This window comes from Antennarius striatus, chromosome 17, assembly GCF_040054535.1.
Source record: "Antennarius striatus isolate MH-2024 chromosome 17, ASM4005453v1, whole genome shotgun sequence".
In the NCBI taxonomy this organism is placed as follows: Eukaryota; Metazoa; Chordata; class Actinopteri; order Lophiiformes; family Antennariidae; genus Antennarius; species Antennarius striatus.
In genome coordinates this window covers 11,348,817-11,366,374 of record NC_090792.1, presented here as the reverse complement: position 1 = coordinate 11,366,374, position 17,558 = coordinate 11,348,817, and the positions used below count along the sequence as shown (strand labels likewise).

At 38.8% G+C, this 17,558-nt stretch overlaps 2 protein-coding genes across 2 annotated transcripts; one reads left to right on the top strand and one right to left on the bottom strand.

Annotated features, from left to right (window-relative positions):
• Positions 1–30: 30 nt before the first annotated feature.
• Positions 31–9,921, bottom strand: kif15 (kinesin family member 15). The gene is made up of 35 exons (XM_068339490.1): positions 9,789–9,921; positions 9,476–9,506; positions 9,025–9,211; positions 8,846–8,922; positions 8,696–8,733; positions 8,496–8,593; positions 8,220–8,399; positions 7,812–8,021; positions 7,589–7,714; positions 7,234–7,356; positions 7,004–7,151; positions 6,714–6,802; positions 6,399–6,608; positions 5,904–6,081; positions 5,696–5,819; positions 5,161–5,302; positions 4,878–5,045; positions 4,669–4,797; positions 4,404–4,509; positions 3,923–4,088; positions 3,689–3,839; positions 3,516–3,601; positions 3,336–3,414; positions 3,132–3,218; positions 2,940–3,044; positions 2,658–2,780; positions 2,409–2,555; positions 2,235–2,330; positions 1,951–2,115; positions 1,687–1,778; positions 1,514–1,580; positions 1,402–1,439; positions 1,185–1,317; positions 869–1,000; positions 31–777 (listed from the first exon to the last, which is right to left on the bottom strand). The coding sequence occupies exons 1-35, from the start codon at positions 9,805–9,807 to the stop codon at positions 703–705; spliced, it is 4,125 nt and encodes a 1,374-aa protein (XP_068195591.1). The 5' UTR covers positions 9,808–9,921; the 3' UTR covers positions 31–702.
• Positions 9,922–11,254: 1,333 nt separating this feature from the next.
• tacc3 (transforming, acidic coiled-coil containing protein 3) lies at positions 11,255–17,459 on the top strand. The gene is made up of 17 exons (XM_068339248.1): positions 11,255–11,365; positions 12,577–12,742; positions 13,151–13,278; positions 13,365–13,411; positions 13,496–14,567; positions 14,673–14,715; positions 14,805–14,940; positions 15,066–15,124; positions 15,210–15,340; positions 15,494–15,578; positions 15,717–15,845; positions 16,292–16,359; positions 16,456–16,499; positions 16,589–16,749; positions 16,864–16,970; positions 17,051–17,171; positions 17,258–17,459. The coding sequence occupies exons 2-17, from the start codon at positions 12,578–12,580 to the stop codon at positions 17,321–17,323; spliced, it is 2,562 nt and encodes an 853-aa protein (XP_068195349.1). The 5' UTR covers positions 11,255–11,365; position 12,577; the 3' UTR covers positions 17,324–17,459.
• Positions 17,460–17,558: the final 99 nt, after the last annotated feature.

Below are 17,558 nucleotides of genomic sequence, written 5' to 3'. Positions count from 1 at the left end.
TATAGAATTATTATATACATGAGAGTAGAGTAGAACTTTATTGATCCCTTAAGGAGGTTCGGTCAGGGAAATTAATTTCTCCGTTGCACTACACACAGCACAGTGAGCACACAAAAGGTTGTACCAGCACATGATATTGTAATACATTGTAAGGTTTTATTTCATGTGTCTTATGACGTTGGTAAGTACTACAAAAGATGCACTTAAATCTTTTAAATGAAAATACCACCAAAAAAGATTTTAAACCAAAAAAAAATTACAGTAATTAAAAAAACAACTTTCATTGTAATAGAAAAAGGCTGGTCATACATAAAACAATGATGTGAAAATTTACACCATACAAACACCTGAACAATCACAGCTAAAAAAAAAATGTAAAGAAAATATTGAGTTTTCACATTAAGCAGTTATCCAGCAGTTACATAGTTTTCTTTCAAATTAAGAGAAATGTAACCTGGTGTAGTAATGTCCATTTAAAAAGACCCAACTCTTAAAAAGTAAATTCAAGCTAATGGAAGTTATGGCATCACTGGTCTGTGAAAGCTGCTGTAGTAATGCATCCAGGCCAAACATTTAAAAAAACTGTTATAATGTGGGCATGGAACTGCCAAAATCTTTACCGTGTATTCCTTAAATTAAACCATTAACAGTTAGCAATGTCAATTAAGTGAAAAAAAAGAAATGCTCTCCATTCAAACAGATTTAAATCGTTTCCATTCGTGGACATCCAATGTGGTCTTGAAGAAAGACCATCTCTGATCTCAGCTTCTCGTTTTCCTTTAAGACAAATTAATGCCACACATTGATGTTAAAGTACTCACACGGACAAACAGAAACATTAGTTGATGACAATAAAAAGGTAAGTTACCTCTTGAAGTTTGGTGTTTTCCTTTTTCAGTTTTACCAGATATTCAATTCTTTGTTTGTGGTTCTTATGTCCCACAAGTTTCCCATTTTCCTCGGAAAGCTTATCGTTCTGCTTGCGGAGAACTTCATTCTCCTATGAAATACAGAAGCATTTCAGAACTCCAACATGAATTATCAATTTCCTCTGTTAACATATGGAAGTTTAAAAGTCACATAAATCTTTGAACAGTAACCATCCAAACCAGACCCTAAATTCTTAACAACTCTATCAACATGTATTTTTAGTGAAAAAAATATTTATATCATCAGACTGTGACCTGGAGCAGTTTGTCCTCATCCTGGATCCTGTGGCTCAGTTCCCTCAGCTCCAGACAGCGGTCCCTGAGCTCAGCGGTCAGCTCCTGGACACAGGTTTGGGACTGGGCCAACATCGCCTCCTGTGCCTGCAACCTAATCCACAAACACCAAACTTAAGCAAAGGTGCAGAATGATGTGCAAACTAGTCATTCATTTAAGTAAATCACACATGCTTACCGTTTTAGAGTATCGGACAGCTTCTTTGTTACTTTGTTCTGTTAAAAAAATAGAGGAACAAACGTGTGTTATTCAGTCATGACAAAAATAAAATCAGCAGACAAATACTAACCTTCTCTGTTCTCTCTTCCTGTAGTTCTTTATGCAAGGAATGATTGATGGCATCATTCATCTCCTCACTGAAAAGGACAGGATTGCATAATTTACTTCACACATGAAAATTATGGATGAGCGGATATGTTTTAGAGCAATGGATGGCTGAACATATACATAAATATAGTCAACCTATTATTCCCATTCCGGCTCTGCTTGGTATAAAACTGGTCAAGTAAAGTCTGGATCTCCATTCGGACCATTTCTTTCTCAGTCAGCTGCGTCTGAGGACAGTGAGAACACACTTTTAATGGACTACTAACCTCAATGAAGAGGATCAGTCTTTTTAATTTTGTCAAGTAGCTAATCCTGAGTAAAGAAACCATGTTGAATAATTTTTTTAAGTCCGATGTCAACTTTAATTTACTTTTGCAAAACAAACAAACAAATAAATACCTTCAATCTTTGGATCTCCTCATTCTTGGCAGACCTTTCTGCATTCAGTTCAGCTAAAAGAATCTCCATGGTCATCATGGAGGTGCGTCGATTCTCCAGCTCCTTCTCCTGACTCTCTAACACTTGGGTCAGGTCCCTGCTGAAACTTCCTGGTGTGCATGGGGTCTTGAGTACAATAAATTTAAAGAAAATAAGAGTATAGAGATCAGCAGATATTAGAAAAGCTGCACATGCTTCATTTTGTAATGCATTTAGAGAACAAACAGATGACAAAATAGTCTTACCCGAGGTAATGACTTAGGAGTGACTGTTTGCTCCACACATGGTTTAAAACTTCCATTCCGGATAGTTCTTTCAACAGCTTCTTTTTGTTGTTTCACCTAGTGCAAAAAGAGTTTTTGTATTTAGTAATTATAATAAGATTCTATTTCTTTTACCTTTGAGGACAAAGACTCCACCTTTTGTTGTAGATTCTGTATGATGACATCTTTCTGGGCTGTTTGCTCTTGAGATGTTTGGAGGAGGCTGCTCTGTTCATTTAAGACCTTAGTGAGCCTTTCCACTTCCTCTATGGCGTAGGCGACCTCCTCCTGCAACACCTCAACCTAAGAACACACACATCATCAATATCTTAGTCTTACTAATTGTCCTAAATTTTTTATGATCTACAAATCTTCTACCAAAATTCATACCATCATAGAACTTACTTCTATTTTGTTGGATGCTACACATCTGTCCAAAGTTTCTTTCAGTTCTAAAACTTCTGTCTGCATCTTGGTGTGTTGCTCACTGACATCCTCTTTTTCAAGGCAGGTAGAATTGTATTTGGCCTAGATGAGAAGGGACATAATAAAAACACATTGGCTGAATAAGTAATTCACAATAAGTGAATTAGTAAGAAGTACAGCGTAGAAAAAACATATAAAAGGAATGACAATTATAATAAGCGGCTGTTTAAGACAATGCAAGGCAAGGAATGAAAAAAATACTGTGATGTCTTTGATGTCTGCAGACAGGTGGGCGATCGTCTGGTCCCTCTGGCTTAACTCGCAGCGAAGGTCCCTGATTTGGTTAATAAAAACTAAAACAACATCCTGTCAAACACACAAAAGTGGGTCAGTATATTCAGTGAAAATTTATGTGACAAAATCAGACATGAAGGACAATTCACACAGACTCACTTTGTCGTGCTCAATCTTCTGCTCCAAACCCTTTAACATTTTGTTTCTGGAATTGAGATTTTGCTCAAGGTCTATAATCTTGGATGTCTTAAAAAACAAAGCAAAACAAAAAACAGACATTGCAGAATGGTTAGCAACTGAGATACCACCACTGTTTAGCAAAATCGTTCATTTTCATAGATGCATATTGTATTTCGGACTGACCTGTTCTTGATTTAGCAGCGTCAGGTCCGACACCTGTTTCCCCAGCTGTGTACTCTGCTGCACAGTTTCAATTAGTTCTCTGAGGGAAAACACAAAGGTTGGTCAGTTACTTTATCCAAATTTTAGAAACTGCTGCAATACGAAAAAGCAAGGTGGGAAACACAGTCTGTCTGAGCTCACTTTGATGTACTCTCTTTGTTTTCTCTTAATTGAAAACTCAGGGTGGTTGTGTGCTCTTGCTCCATTTTCAGAGAATTATTCAATTCCTGCAATGGGGGGAAAAGAGGAAATAATATATGGAGTGTAGATCACAGGACATTACAGGACAAAGATGAGTTTATGACTTTACGAACCATGAGCTGTGTTTTCAGTTTATCAATCTCTTGCTGTCTGTCCTGCAGCTGCTGTCTTGCCTCATCAGCTTCAAACTTGGTCTCAGCTTGCAGCTGGTCAAATGTATCCTGCAGCATGCGATGCTGCTCCAGGAGCTGCTCCCACTCCAGCCTAAGAGTTAAAATGTTAATCTAACACCTGTAAACAGAGCAGCTGAAGAAGAGTCGCATGGGAGGCTTTTGAAGCATGCTTACTGGACTTTGTCAAGACGGAGCTGTGTGCTGATCAGATCGTTGGAGAGCTGGCTCGTCTCTCTCTGGTGCTCGCTTTTCCCCTCCACGAGCTCCTTCTTCACTGTGGCCAGCTCCTTATCGGAAGAGTTCAGCAACAGGCGGAGATCTTGAATCTCACTCCTCATCACTGATAGGTGGGGAGAAAGAGATATCACCATGTCTGTGTAGGTTCTCAGTTATCCAGGTCATGGTTATGCAAAGCTGTTTAAGTCAATCCACTGGACGTTAAGAAAGTTTTTGAAGACGCTTCGTCTCTCATCCAAGAGACTTCTTCAGAACTTCTTCAAGAACTTTCTTAACGTCCAGTGGATTGACTTAAACCGCTTTAGATATCACCATGGCACACTTCATCTGAAAGAATTCTCCTCATCCAACACCAGCAAAGATCCAAATAGGTGATTCATCCTATCTGATGACATTAGGGAAAGCATGAGAACGTTACCTTCTGCAGCTTGTTGTTGAGACTGGAGGCTCTGTTGAAGCTCACTCACAGTTTCTTTCAGGATTAGATGATCCCTGTTCCTGTTGGCTTGCTCAGCCGAGAGTAGCTACATCCAGTGTAAAGAACAACGGCAGTAACATATTAGTCCATGGCTTTAATATTTTTTCAAATATCCATACATCCAGTTGAAATATTCCTTATAATGAATTCAATATACAGCATATTCAAGAATACACTGCCAATCAATAAGGTAAGGGAATTCTACCTGCTCCTTGTGGTCAGACTCTTGTGATATCAGAGTGATCTGCTCCTCAAGTTTTGCAATTTGCTGCAACAGTTTGTGGTTCTTTAGTTCCTCCTCATTTAGCAGCGTCTGGACATGACTGGATTTCTCCTGATAAGAAGTTTGGAGACAATGCATGGCTGTTGTGTTTTTTTGTGCATGTATTTAGAGGATAATCAAAATCTCTGTACCTGTTCTTGACACAGGTCCTCAGTCAAAGCCATCATAGCCATGTCTGAAGGAGGCAGCTCTGCCCAAATGTTATCTCCATTATCGCTTTCCCCTTTCAGATGTTCTGGGCTCGAGAAAGGCACTAAACGAGACCGCAGGTTGTATGCTTTGGTGGGCGTGCTGAGAATCTGGTATAACAAATATTTGAAGAAAATTTTTCACAGGAAAACAAAAGCTTATTGGGTAAAGAGAGCTCCTATTTTGTTTCACTGTGATCTGAATACTGAATTCTCATTCACTCACCTTAATAGTTTCTACATGTATTCTATTCAGCTCTGACACCTCCTGCTTCTTGTAAGCATTTGTGGCTTCCAAAATGTTTTCCAAATGCCTGTTAGACTTTTCAAGGTATCTTTTCTCAGACTCCAGCTGAGCCATCTGTTTCCTTGAGCACAAAGCACATCAACAAAATATATATTAACCCTTTTGTGATGCTCAAGGTCTGTGGGATACTTATTCAATGTTCGGTAGGAAGAACCGATGCAGTTATCCATTCTAATATTTGAGATACCCTCATTTACTATGAAAAACACATAAAAGCACACTTTTAATGAGTGCATGTGGTCACCTAACAACCATTTTTCCCCCGCTAGACCTGCATGAAATTAAAGTATTATCATAGTTAAAGCAATTGTATTTATTATTGAAGACCTTCATGATGGTTAGAGTTCTCTATATATACTTAAAGCTTTTGGATGCTTGTTCTTTTAACAGCTGCTGAGTGTTCTAGATGATGTCATTGTGACTCTGTGCATCTTTAATTAAGTGTCCTCCTTACTTAGTGATTTCTTTGTATTCCCCAAAGGCCTGAAGGATGCCTGTGAAGTCAGACTGTTTCTGAAGCAGTTGGGCCTTCAGCTTTTCAGTATCTACAGCAGCAGAGGTTGAAGAGACCGCTGGAGCTGAGGAGTAGAATGAGCTTACAAACAAAATCTGATAATATGCATTTACTAAGCATTTTGTTATTAAGTTTTTATTTGTCTTACTCTCTGTGAGTCTCTCTGTCTCCATTGCCCTCTGGAATGTTTCATCCAGCTCAGCAGCAACTGTGGCTGAAGCCTCTTCAGCTTTCACCACTGAATCAAGAGAACGGAGTCGGCGGTTTTCCTGTCGGAGACTGAAGTTCTCTGCAGCATACTGAGTCATCTTCGGGTGATGTTCAACCTGATAAAGTAAAAGTTAGTGCATTAAAAACGGATATTTTAGCTGTCAGTTAAAAAAAAAAAAAAACTACTGAAGACAATCTTATGTAAGTCAATTGAGCCTTCCAGTTTACAGAGGTACGAAGGAACCTAGCATGGATTTCAGTTTCACTAATTTATGTACTGGTAATTTGAATTTTCTTCAACTCCAGATAGAGTAAAATTACCGACAACTGAATGACAGTTTGGATACACAAAATGTGTATCCATACATTGATTATACAGACAGAGCCATTAGCAGTGATTTATACAGTGTTTAAATAGTATTAGAAGTTGTACCTGATCTTTTAAGATCTGTATCTCTTCTTTCAGCCGGTCAATCAGAACCTGAGACTCAGAGTCTGATCGTCCATTTTTCCCCTCCTTCAATTTTTTCTCAAGACAAGATATGTGGTCTTCTCGAAACCTGACAATCATTCGGCTAGAATAAATGAATTTGTCCTTCTGGGTCAAGGCTTCCTCAAGCTGAGTCACCTTCTCAAGCAGGATCTGTGTATAGTCAAACATTTCATTGAGTAATCAAGCATCTGCATTATTTCCTCACAACACAACAATTTTCATGAATGGATGAAATAAATATATAAAATCTTTTACCTTCTTTTCCTCATCTCTTTTTCTCCACAAACGAATAGCAGCCATGAATTTTGGTTTATATACATCATGTTGAATTTCAATGGATGGATCTAATGAGAAAACATGATTTACCCTCAACACCCATGACATAACAGTCCATTAAAAACATGTACCGGTAACTTTGCATGCAATACAGCAGCCCAAGTTATTATATTTAACATTATGGATTTAATTTTGAATGTGTAACATAGCGCATATCGCAAGGTTTTTGATGTTGATTTTAAGCTTGATCTAGTGTATATATATTTTACCCATGAGGGGTTCAGGACCTCCAGGTGCTACATCTTTCCCACCATCCATTGCCTGTAACACCAGCACTTGCGTAAGCTGCTCCTTCAACTTCTTCACCTCAGCTTGTAACTGCTTCACATTCCCCTGTGTGTCCTCATTGATAATGGCCTGGAAAAAGATAATAATGTGTTTGAATTTTAAAAGTACATAACTTAGTTTAGTCTGTTTTAACACATCATAGATTTGATACCTTATTCTTTATCAACTTTGCTCTCTGTGCAAACTGTAAGGTGGACAGCGTTTCTCCAAAACACTTTGAACCGGGGTGCACATTGGCTATGATGTATGTCTTTGCGTTTCCACCGAGAGAGTCCTGAAATAACAATGAAGCAGTTGCTGCAGTTCATAATACATATTCATATTAAAACAAATTGTGATCACATTTTTGGATGTGGCATTATGTGAAAGCTTATTTTCGCCAACACAACTAAATATATGGCACATAAAATCTCAGGAAATTTCACATGCAGACTCTATAGTCATAGTGACACACAGCAATGGAGCTTTTTGTTTTCAGTAAAGCTAATCCCTGAATTGACAATTACCCTTAACAAGAAGGTGAGTTTAGAATTCCTGTAGCAGATGTGGCGGTTCTTCCCATTGGACACATCAACCAGTGCCATGATCACCTGGCCAAGGCACATGAGAGACCGATTGATATTGCTAGCCTCCTGAAAGTGAAGCAATGGAAGGAACTGCTGTTAGCAACAACACAACTTATAAATGTAGAATATCAGTGGGTGAACAAATAACTGGACAAAGCTTCACCTTAAGTCTGGAACCTTCTGTGTGTGTGTCTTTCTGCCTTTCAGACCCTGCCAGATCTACCAGGTTCAACTGAGACGTTCGGATGTTCACCACTTCATTGACAGATTCTTTGGACTCTAAAGTCATGGTGAACACCGCGTGAGATCTTGAGGACTCGCGATTCATGGAAGTAGAGGCCACACGTCTATTACGCCAGCCCATAGACAGCACCTAAGAGGTTTAAAATAGAACTTAAATAAGTAATAAATAACATATTTTGTTTGTTTAAAAATATTTTTATGTTATGAAGATGGGACTAGATACAGCACACATAAGAAGATGGGGATTATCCCCTCTAATTAGAAGGATATTATCATGTAGAAAGCACAAAAAAATTCTGTTAACTCACGACAGACATGCAGTTTATACCTGGTAGGCTTCAGCAGCTGAGTTGACAAACTTCTCCACAGCTCCCTCAACAAACACACCTTTTTTGATGTTCTCCCTGAGGAAAAGGCTGGCTGAGGCTGTGTCCAGAAGGTCATAAATTTGTTCATTGTAAATCTCAATAAATGAACATTTGCAAAGGAAACTCTTGGACTGGTCAGACTTTAAAAATAGAACAAACAAAGAGCCACCAATTATATGGCAAACACAAAATATTGGTATAAAACTTCATCACAGCGAAGAAATTGTACAGCTCACCCTTTCCACTTCTCTGTTGATGAGAAAAAATAAATACTCAAAACTTCGAGGAATAACTCCCCTTAGTTCATCGGTAAAGTTATCCAACTCTGACGGTCCTACAACAAAAAGTAAAAACTTAGTGCATGAATTAACCCATTACTGTACTTGAGCTTAAAGAATTTATAATACATAATACAAATAATATACTGAATTCTCACCAAGCATGGTGAATGTTTTCCCTGAGCCTGTTTGTCCACTGCAGAAACATAAAAGAAATTAATACTGCACATAATACACAGTGAACAATTATAATGTCTTAAACATTCTTACACGTATACCATCGACAAAACAATGTAAGGACTACTTACTAGGCAAATATTGTACCATTATATCCATTCATGCAAGACTCCACAATATCCTTGGCCACGCTGGAGAAAACAGAGTCCTGTCAAAGAAAATCACATGCATCAATAACCTATCAGCTTGTTATCAGTCTAGTTTTACCCATGCCAGTGATACATTGACAATACAAACATTTTCTCCAAACCTGAGATGTGTCCATGTCTGCAACATGATCATAGGTGAAAGTTCGTGATTCTGGTTTGGAGAGCAGCCGGATGGTGTTGGCTGAGGTAACTGTGAGGCAGAGGCTCTGATCTCCATCTGTAGTCAGTCCGTTACCCTGGGTCAAAGGACGAACTCGAACAAAAACTTTGATGGAGTTGCAGTCATTGCTTTGGGACAAGGATAAAACAAAACAAAAACATGAGCACTTGTACAGCATACAATATTTAATGACAATATAAGTGGTTTCACAGCTGCCCGTTAAGTTTGGTGAATATGAAAATGTCTGTTTTGTTGCAGCTCCTCTAATAGCAAATTCAGTCCAGTCGTAATTTCACCAGGTTTGAATAAGAATTGGATTATTTGTATTCGTACTTTAAATAAATGTTAGTAAGGTATGACGATGTTTGCAGAGTATCCTTAGGGTACATTACCTGGCAGCAAGCTGAGACGAATCACCATGACCTGTCAACAAAATTGTTTAAAAAATATATCAACGCCTCATATCCTTACTACAGTAGTATCTCAGTTAAGTCAGTATGCGTAGCTGCACGTATAAAGTAACTAACATCGATAGTAAAATAATGGTGTTAAGGGGAGTTAGTTACATTATTAGCATAAACCATGTTAGCTGATTCACGTTGTTGACCAGCTCGCTAAACGCTGCAAAAAGAACTGAACGATGTGTCAGTACCCTTGTCTCTGATAAACGCACAGCACATCAGATGACTAGACGATGTTTCTTACCTTTAATACTAAAATTCATTGCTGACAAGGAGTTCGCTTTTATGAGATGAAATTAACCCTCTTCATAGCAAACTGCAGTAAACACGGCCTGTTTACATCTGTCGAAATTGGCGGGCAGGTCTTCTTCTTCTTCTTTAACTAAATTAGTCTCACATTTCGCCACCTAACGGTAGCTAGTGGTAAGTGCAACTTTAGTACTGCAGACGCCCTTCTTTGAATGACCAGGAAGTAGTGTTATAAAACAGTGGAAACCGAACGTTATTGATTTGTATTACACAAAGTAGTTGAGTGTTTTTAAAATATAAAATACTCTATTTATCACTATTAAAAGTCTTGATCGCCCACCGAAATTATTCCTCTCACTGACATCAATTGAAAACAAAACAAAACTGTATAACCCAGTCAAGTCTACAAATAAAAATGTTCAGTGTCATGAAAATGTCAGTACTAGATTCCAAATCAAGAGATATACTGGTTATTACATAAATCATAGTGATATTATGTTCCAGTTACACAATGATTCCAATAACTTGTTCACAAATTGCCATGACCAAATATAGGCTATATGCATTGGGAAAAAACAAACAAAACAAAACTGGTGTCATCATATTCCACCAGGCATACTTCAACAAAATAATTCTCTTATTCAGATAAATCAATCATTTATTTATTTATTTTTATCTGAGAGAAGAATACATAAAAATACACTTTATAGCATTATATACTAAAACATAATAATTCCGCGGTGCACTGGCGTCGCGCCCGGAGTTTCCCCTGCCTCACGCCCTCAGTCAGCTGTGATAGGCTCCAGCTCCCCGCAACCCGCCACAGCGGATGAAGCGGTAGACGATGAATGAATGAATGAATGAATGAATGAATGAATGAATGAATGAACATAATACTTTTGCCCATTGTACAGATAACTGGCTTGTAGTCAAGAAATGTCAAGACTCTATAGTAATCCCCACAGACACTGTAAACATAAAAGAGCAGAAAATTATCACACAAAAGGACAACTACCATCACGAGTAGCTATTACAAGTGACAGACATGAGCTCAAATAAATCAGCGTAAATCTAAAGTTAATTTGTCATACTGATTCTGTGTTTATCTTGCCCTGAGAACTGATATTTAAAATCGTTTCACTGAGGGAGCCGTGATCACACTTGAGATTCTCTGTGTTGAGTGAAAAATATAAATGGAATTAAAGAGATGAAATCTAGCTTGGAAATGTGGGCTACACAGACATCAACGTCGAGTGTTCTTCTTTGAACTCGACTTTTGGGAAGATTATCATCTTGCTATGTATTTCATCTTTGACAGTGGATCCGTAAACGCAGTCAATTGGTCGATCCCCACTCTCTAACCTGATTGGCTGGTCATCCCGGAAATACGTTTCGTTTTCAGGTTTCTTCCGATTTTATTGGTGAATTTCAAGACTTTAAAAATCCAAACGGTCGCCGCCCAGAGAGGCGAGGAGTTTTCAAAATCATTACTTCTTGGTCACAAGGCAGTCGAAAGCGTAAACGACAGAAGTTGTTATTTTTGGCAAAAAACTGTTTTGTCTTTTTTTAAAGGTAGGTGGTCGAAGACCTAACGTACCGTGTTACGCTCCCCTATACTGAATGTTGATAGAAAATGATCCTGTGATGTAGTTTGGATCCATCGCTATTTCAGCTTTTGATAGGCCTGAAGGTAGTGTTCAGTGTGGCAAAAGTTAGGTTAGCTGAAGGGCGTTTGTTGTTAATTTGTTGTAACAGGTAATTGGACGGCTGTGAATTGGATTCCAACGTTAGACTAGGTTTTGTCTTTTTTTTCCAGTGCTTGGCTAGCTAACTTTGATGACTAATGACTGTAGTTAACGGCGACTGTCCACGTTATGCTAACGTCATTTTGAGAGACCAGCGATGGTGTCTGAGACGTGAAGGTCCATGAACGTTTCCAATGTTAGTAAGAGAAAATTGTCAATTGTGGTTTACGCCTAAATTTCACATCGTAGTGTGCAGTTAGGATACACTGCATATATCGCTGTTGAAGCTGAGAGAAACGACATAACTTCAAGCTTTTCTTACAAGTCCATTTGACTTTATTCAGTACAGATCCGAGTATTTATGTCATCATAAAATCATTGATAGTCCAGCATTGTTTTAAGAATTAACAAAACGGCACCATACGTAATGTACTAGATTCTGAAATTAACATATGTTATGTCAATGCATCGAATGTATATCTTTTTATTATGCAGTATAATGTTATCGTGACCGATTTTAATTTGTTTATGTTTATGTTGGAGTTTATGTTGTGACATCTTGTTCATTATTGGGAAAGAAACGTCCTGACTCATTGGTGCCCTCTGGTGGGGCAGTTGTAGAATACAGAACGTTTCTTCCTCTGACATTTTAGTCTTACCCTATCGCAATTATTATGACAGTCTTTATGCCGCATAATCGCCTGTGTGCAACTTTAACTGTATTTTATATTGTTAAGAAATTGTATCATGGTTATACTTTGTTTTATTTGTCCAAACTGCAATAACATCTTTTTCTAAATGAAGGAGCAGCTCATTTTGTCAGTAAAATGACTTGAACTTAGCCCGACTCGCCAACATCAATAAAGTTCTGGCTACTAAATTTTTGACATATTTTTCTGCCTAGCAACATCTTTCAAAAAACATCAGTTAACTCCAGGACAGAAAAGTGTCTTATCAAATGTGTGCAGCTTTGAGAATGACGTGTACCTCAAGCAGAGTGTTCCAGGCTTTTAACAGGCTGTCTCTCTGCTTTTACAGGATGAGTTCTGTTGATGTGAATGACGAGAATCGTGGGGTCTGCCCAGGAGGAAAACATAACAGTTCAATTAATGACATTTTTGCTCTGGATCAGCCAACTGGAAGGCCCTCCATATTACGTCAGACGGAAAATCTGCCCAGTAAAGCTGCACCAAAGGGGACAAAGGTACAGAAACGGCTGCCTTTATAGAGGTTTTGTTCCTCTTCTGTTGACTCTTCTCACAAATTGCATTGACAATCAGGCTGAAATTTTTTTTTTGTTTATTAAGTTCCTGTGAATCAGTATTAGTTTTGTCTCAGAAGAAAATATTGCATAGATTTGCAGTGTAATTGTTCATCAACCCATTGTAATTCTGAAAAATAAAACTGATCACATTTGTCTTGATAAACAAACTACTGTAGATATTTTCAGACATGTTCCTACTTCCAATTTGTAAAGATCACTGACTTAACTGTTCCATCACTGTGGCAAAAGGGCTTCTTTTTACCGTCCTATTTTTGTTGATACAAATGTATCAACCTTTGCTAACATTTAGTTAACATTTACAATGCTAATTAAATCATTTGTGTGAAGGTTTGTTTTCAGACTCCGCGAAGAGACCCCTTGACAAAAAGAATTGTTTCTCCCACTAAGTTGGCTAAAATGACAAGTGTGGAAGAGTGCACGAAAGCAATGGAATCCTTACATTTTGAAAACGCAAAGTAAGAAACATTTCTGATATTCCAACATCAATTGAATGAAATCATAATAATCAACTTGCATAACAAAGTCTGTTCTGTTTTTGTAGTTCTGTGCAAGAAGGTTTCATTGAGCAGCGTGACGATCCCAAACCAGGTCATTTGTCAAACCTTATAAACATTTTGATTGAAAGTGTCTGATTGCTGAAAATTAATGACAATCTTCTTGAATTTTTCACAGAAGTGTCCACATATCCTGATGATGATATGCCGATTCTAAGCAAAGGAGGCTATCAGTTTGATTTTGACAACCTAGATGCTATTAATCCCTTTCAAGGAACTAATAAGACGCTCCTTTCCCCTGCGAGGCCGACTGTAACAAATCTCCCCACAGATCAACCTGAACCCGCAAAAGAAAACTGTGTTTCTGAAGAACCTGCCAAAATTGAGTCGGCACTAGATGAGACACTTCCATTCATCCCGTCTGTGGAAAACTCACTTGCTGACGTTTCCACTGATATCGGCTCCACAGAGAGCAGCGTGGTCACAGTGCTGAAGGCCTCAGGGGTCGAGGAACCAAATTCTTTTACTGTCACCCCTGATGAAAAACAATCTGCTAAAGAGTATGTAAATGTTGAAAAGAAAGACTCAGGCATTTTTGTGGAAGACGCTCCACTGCCAGCAAAAGGCTCTTACAGTTTGGATTTTGACAACATTGATGATATTAATCCTTTCAAAACTGGTGGCTCTAAAATCCCAAATTCTCCTGTCCTTGGAAAACGTCTGTCAGACAGTAACCCACCAGTCGAAGAGATGCAGGAGACCACAGATAAAGTCACAAATGATGTTGGGAAGCTGGAGCTAACTCAGGATGTTCCTGTTCAGCCTGCCAAAGCAACCGATGATGAATTTGCATCCCAGCCAGTTGATGTGCCTATCAATGAGGGACCTGTGAAACTGGAATTCAATTTTGATGATGGCAGTGAGGTTCGACAGAAACCACAACCAAAGAAATTTGGTAAAAGGCCCCCTGGTCTAAAATCTAAAGCAGGAAAGCCAGTGTCTGACACCAAACTAACACACGAAACTGCAGAGAAGTCCGATTCCAGTGCTGTGACTGAGGCTGCAGTTCCCAAAGGGTCTTACTCGTTTGACTTTGAGAAGTTTGATGACCCAAACTTCAACCCCTTTGGCACAAAAGCGACTATGGAAAACTCGCCACAGTGCAGCAAGAAACCCAGTCCTTTGTCCAAGAAAGATTCCATTCCAAAGCAAAAAGACAAGCCTGTGGAGGACAGTGTGCCATCGCCATCGTATGTTAACCATTGTATCTGAATGCATCAAACATTTATTTTCAGTAGAGACTTCAATGGTCAGCAGTAATTCAACTTTAAGTATGTATGTTTATCGTTTCGTAGTGCTGGAGAGAGCGTCCCAGCTGCTGAACCAGTCCCTGGAGCAGTACGTTTGATATGACCCAGAATGCTTTAGCACGTAGTTTTTCATTGGTTGTGTGTTTTTCACCATTACATTTTGTTGTGGGATGACAGACAGCTGAACACAGAGCTGAAGAGGGACGTCAACCTGAAGTTGCACATCCCATGGAGAGTCATCTGGAGCTGTTCCAACCAGAGCAGAACTTACAGACTGGCATAAGCAACGATGAGTTTGTTCCTGGAACTGTGTGTAAGTGAAGGTTGACCAAACTCAATGTGAGAGATTGGTATATGATTACTTAGAAGTTAGATTTTCTTTCTCCATAAAATAAATGTTTTGTAAGGTAATATTTGTGAACTGTGATCTTTCTCAAGTCATGGCCAACGACTTTGGCGGACAAATCGATTACCTTGAGCAATTTGGCTCCAGCAGCGTGAGTTCCTTACTGGATGACTAAATATATTGATTATTCTTGCTTGAGCTGACATTTTTATTAATCTGGGTCTTTGTGTGTGCAGTTCAAGGAGTCTGCATTGAGGAAACAATCGTTATACCTTAAATTCGACCCCCTCCTGAGGGAGAGCCCAAAGAAGGCGGCAGGTCCGGCTGCTAAGGCCCACGTCCCTCGCCCCGTCCCCATTGCGTCACAGTATGACTCACTTCTGTTTCCACTTATCCTGATTGCTGCTGTCACTGGACGTTAGAGCTTACTTTGTTTTGATTTTATATTTCTTGTGCAACAAAATGTTTAAGTTTAATCCCTTTGATCACTTCACAATTGACCCCCCCCCCCTCAATTCAGGCTTGGGTCGCTGCAGATGCAAGAGGGAGAACCTACAAACGGACCACAAAAGGATGATTTCAAACTTTTTGATTGTAGCATGCCAGTAAGTCAATCACCTGCTATTGCTTGGAAACCGTGTTTTAAACAAAGTATTTGTTCACTTTTTTTTTTTGGAAATAATATTCAGTGTGGTCTTGCTATTCTCCTAACTTAATTTATTTTCACTGCGACTGTTTTACAGCCTCCTCCAGTCCTTGAGATCTTTGTTCCTCCCTTCCCCCAGCCAGTCAGTATAGAAGACTCCATCATCGAAGTGTTGAAGTACAGTCAGAAAGACATGGACGCGGCCATCGCCAGGGTTCAGGCACAAGTATGTCCTCCTCAGTGATTAGTGTTTAGACAAAGACCACCAACAACCTCTAGGTACAGCTTTAAACAGATTCTGTTGATAGGATTGTTTGTGTGGTTTCCAAAACTATTCCTGAAGCAAGTTAGAGTGACACGATTTAGGCACAGTGCATTCAAGCATGAACGCCAGCATCCAATGTCAAAAGAAATGTAACACTGTTGTTGATGATTGGTCACTTTAGGGTCAGCTTAGGTTTGCCTGATTCTTAAGTCTAAAGCCCATGGAGATCAATATTTCATGGATAGTAGGTTAGATTGTTGAAGCTCAGTGACACATTTGGAACGTTCACTGCTGACTATAAACCCCAGGTATGAAACTATGGGGTTATGGCATCTTCCAACTCACACATTTTAATCAGTAGTTTAACATCCTGATTCCAAATAATCAGTGTGCCATCTCTCAAACAGGCCAGGGAACAGGAAGAGCAATGGATTGCAAAGCACAAAAGTCTACTTAATGATGGCCAAGAAATGAGGTGAGCTGTGCTTTTTAAATTTTTAAATTTGTTTTTTCAGTTCAATTATTCAACTTTTCAAGACATTTAGTGCCTTTTTTATTTATTTATTTACAGGAAAATTATTGCAGAATTTGAGCTCACTATTACACAAATGATAGGTAAGTTGGCATAAATTACATACCAACCATTTTGTTTTTTAAATGGTGTTACTTTAAGGAGAGCTCATCAATCTGCTTGTATTACTCAGCTGATCAAGAGAGGGAGAAGGAGGAGTCCCAGAAGAAGTTGAATGAAGCCCTGCTGGAGAAGGACCAAGTTTCCAATGACTTGAATGCCATGGAGAGATCTTTTGCTGAACTTTTTAAGAGACTGGAGAAATACAAGGATGTTGTTCAGGGTTACAAAAAGGTTGGAAAAAACAAATACTTATTTTGTTACAAACCACAAATCCTTCACATATTTTGTCATAACAAAGGCTGAAGCAGTTTGATTGGTAATTATTTTCTTCTGCCTTCTGTTCAGAATGAAGAGACGCTAAAAGCTTGTGCTCAGGATTATCTAGCAAGGATCAAAAAGGAGGAGCAGCGCTATCAGACCCTCAAAGCTCATGCTGAGGAGAAAATTACCCGGTAAGAAATGTGTTACTCTGCTGTCTTAATCAATTAGATTGCAAGGCACACAAGATATGACTGACATCGTTCATTTTCAGCGCAAACGAAGAAATTGCTGAGGTGCGGACGAAGAACAAGGCTGAGGTATCCGTCCTGCAGGCGCATCTGCGACGGGAGCAGATGAAGGTTCAATCACTGGAAAAGAGTCTGGACCAGAAGGTCAGTATTACTGGCAAATTACAAGGTGTCCATTTCCGTTAAGAAATGGGTCAAATGTGAAATTTTTCTGTTTTGCTTATTTACAGGAGAAGGAGGCTGAAGAGCTCACAAAACTCTGTGATGAGCTTATCTCCAAAGTCCAGAAGGGCTGAGCTCAAGTTGTAAATACTGTATATTTTAATGTTTTGTTGATGACATGATTAGTTTCTTGTTTGTGTTGTTTGTTTTCTATCAGTGTTTGTTCTTAAAACTGTTAAAGAAACTAATAAAGATAATCTAGAAGTTTCAGTTTTCGTCATAATTACAGTATTGGAGATCTTGAGTTACCCAGAGTAACCGCTAGGGGGCACTAAATATCTTCATTGTATGGTCTCTAGCGTTGGGATT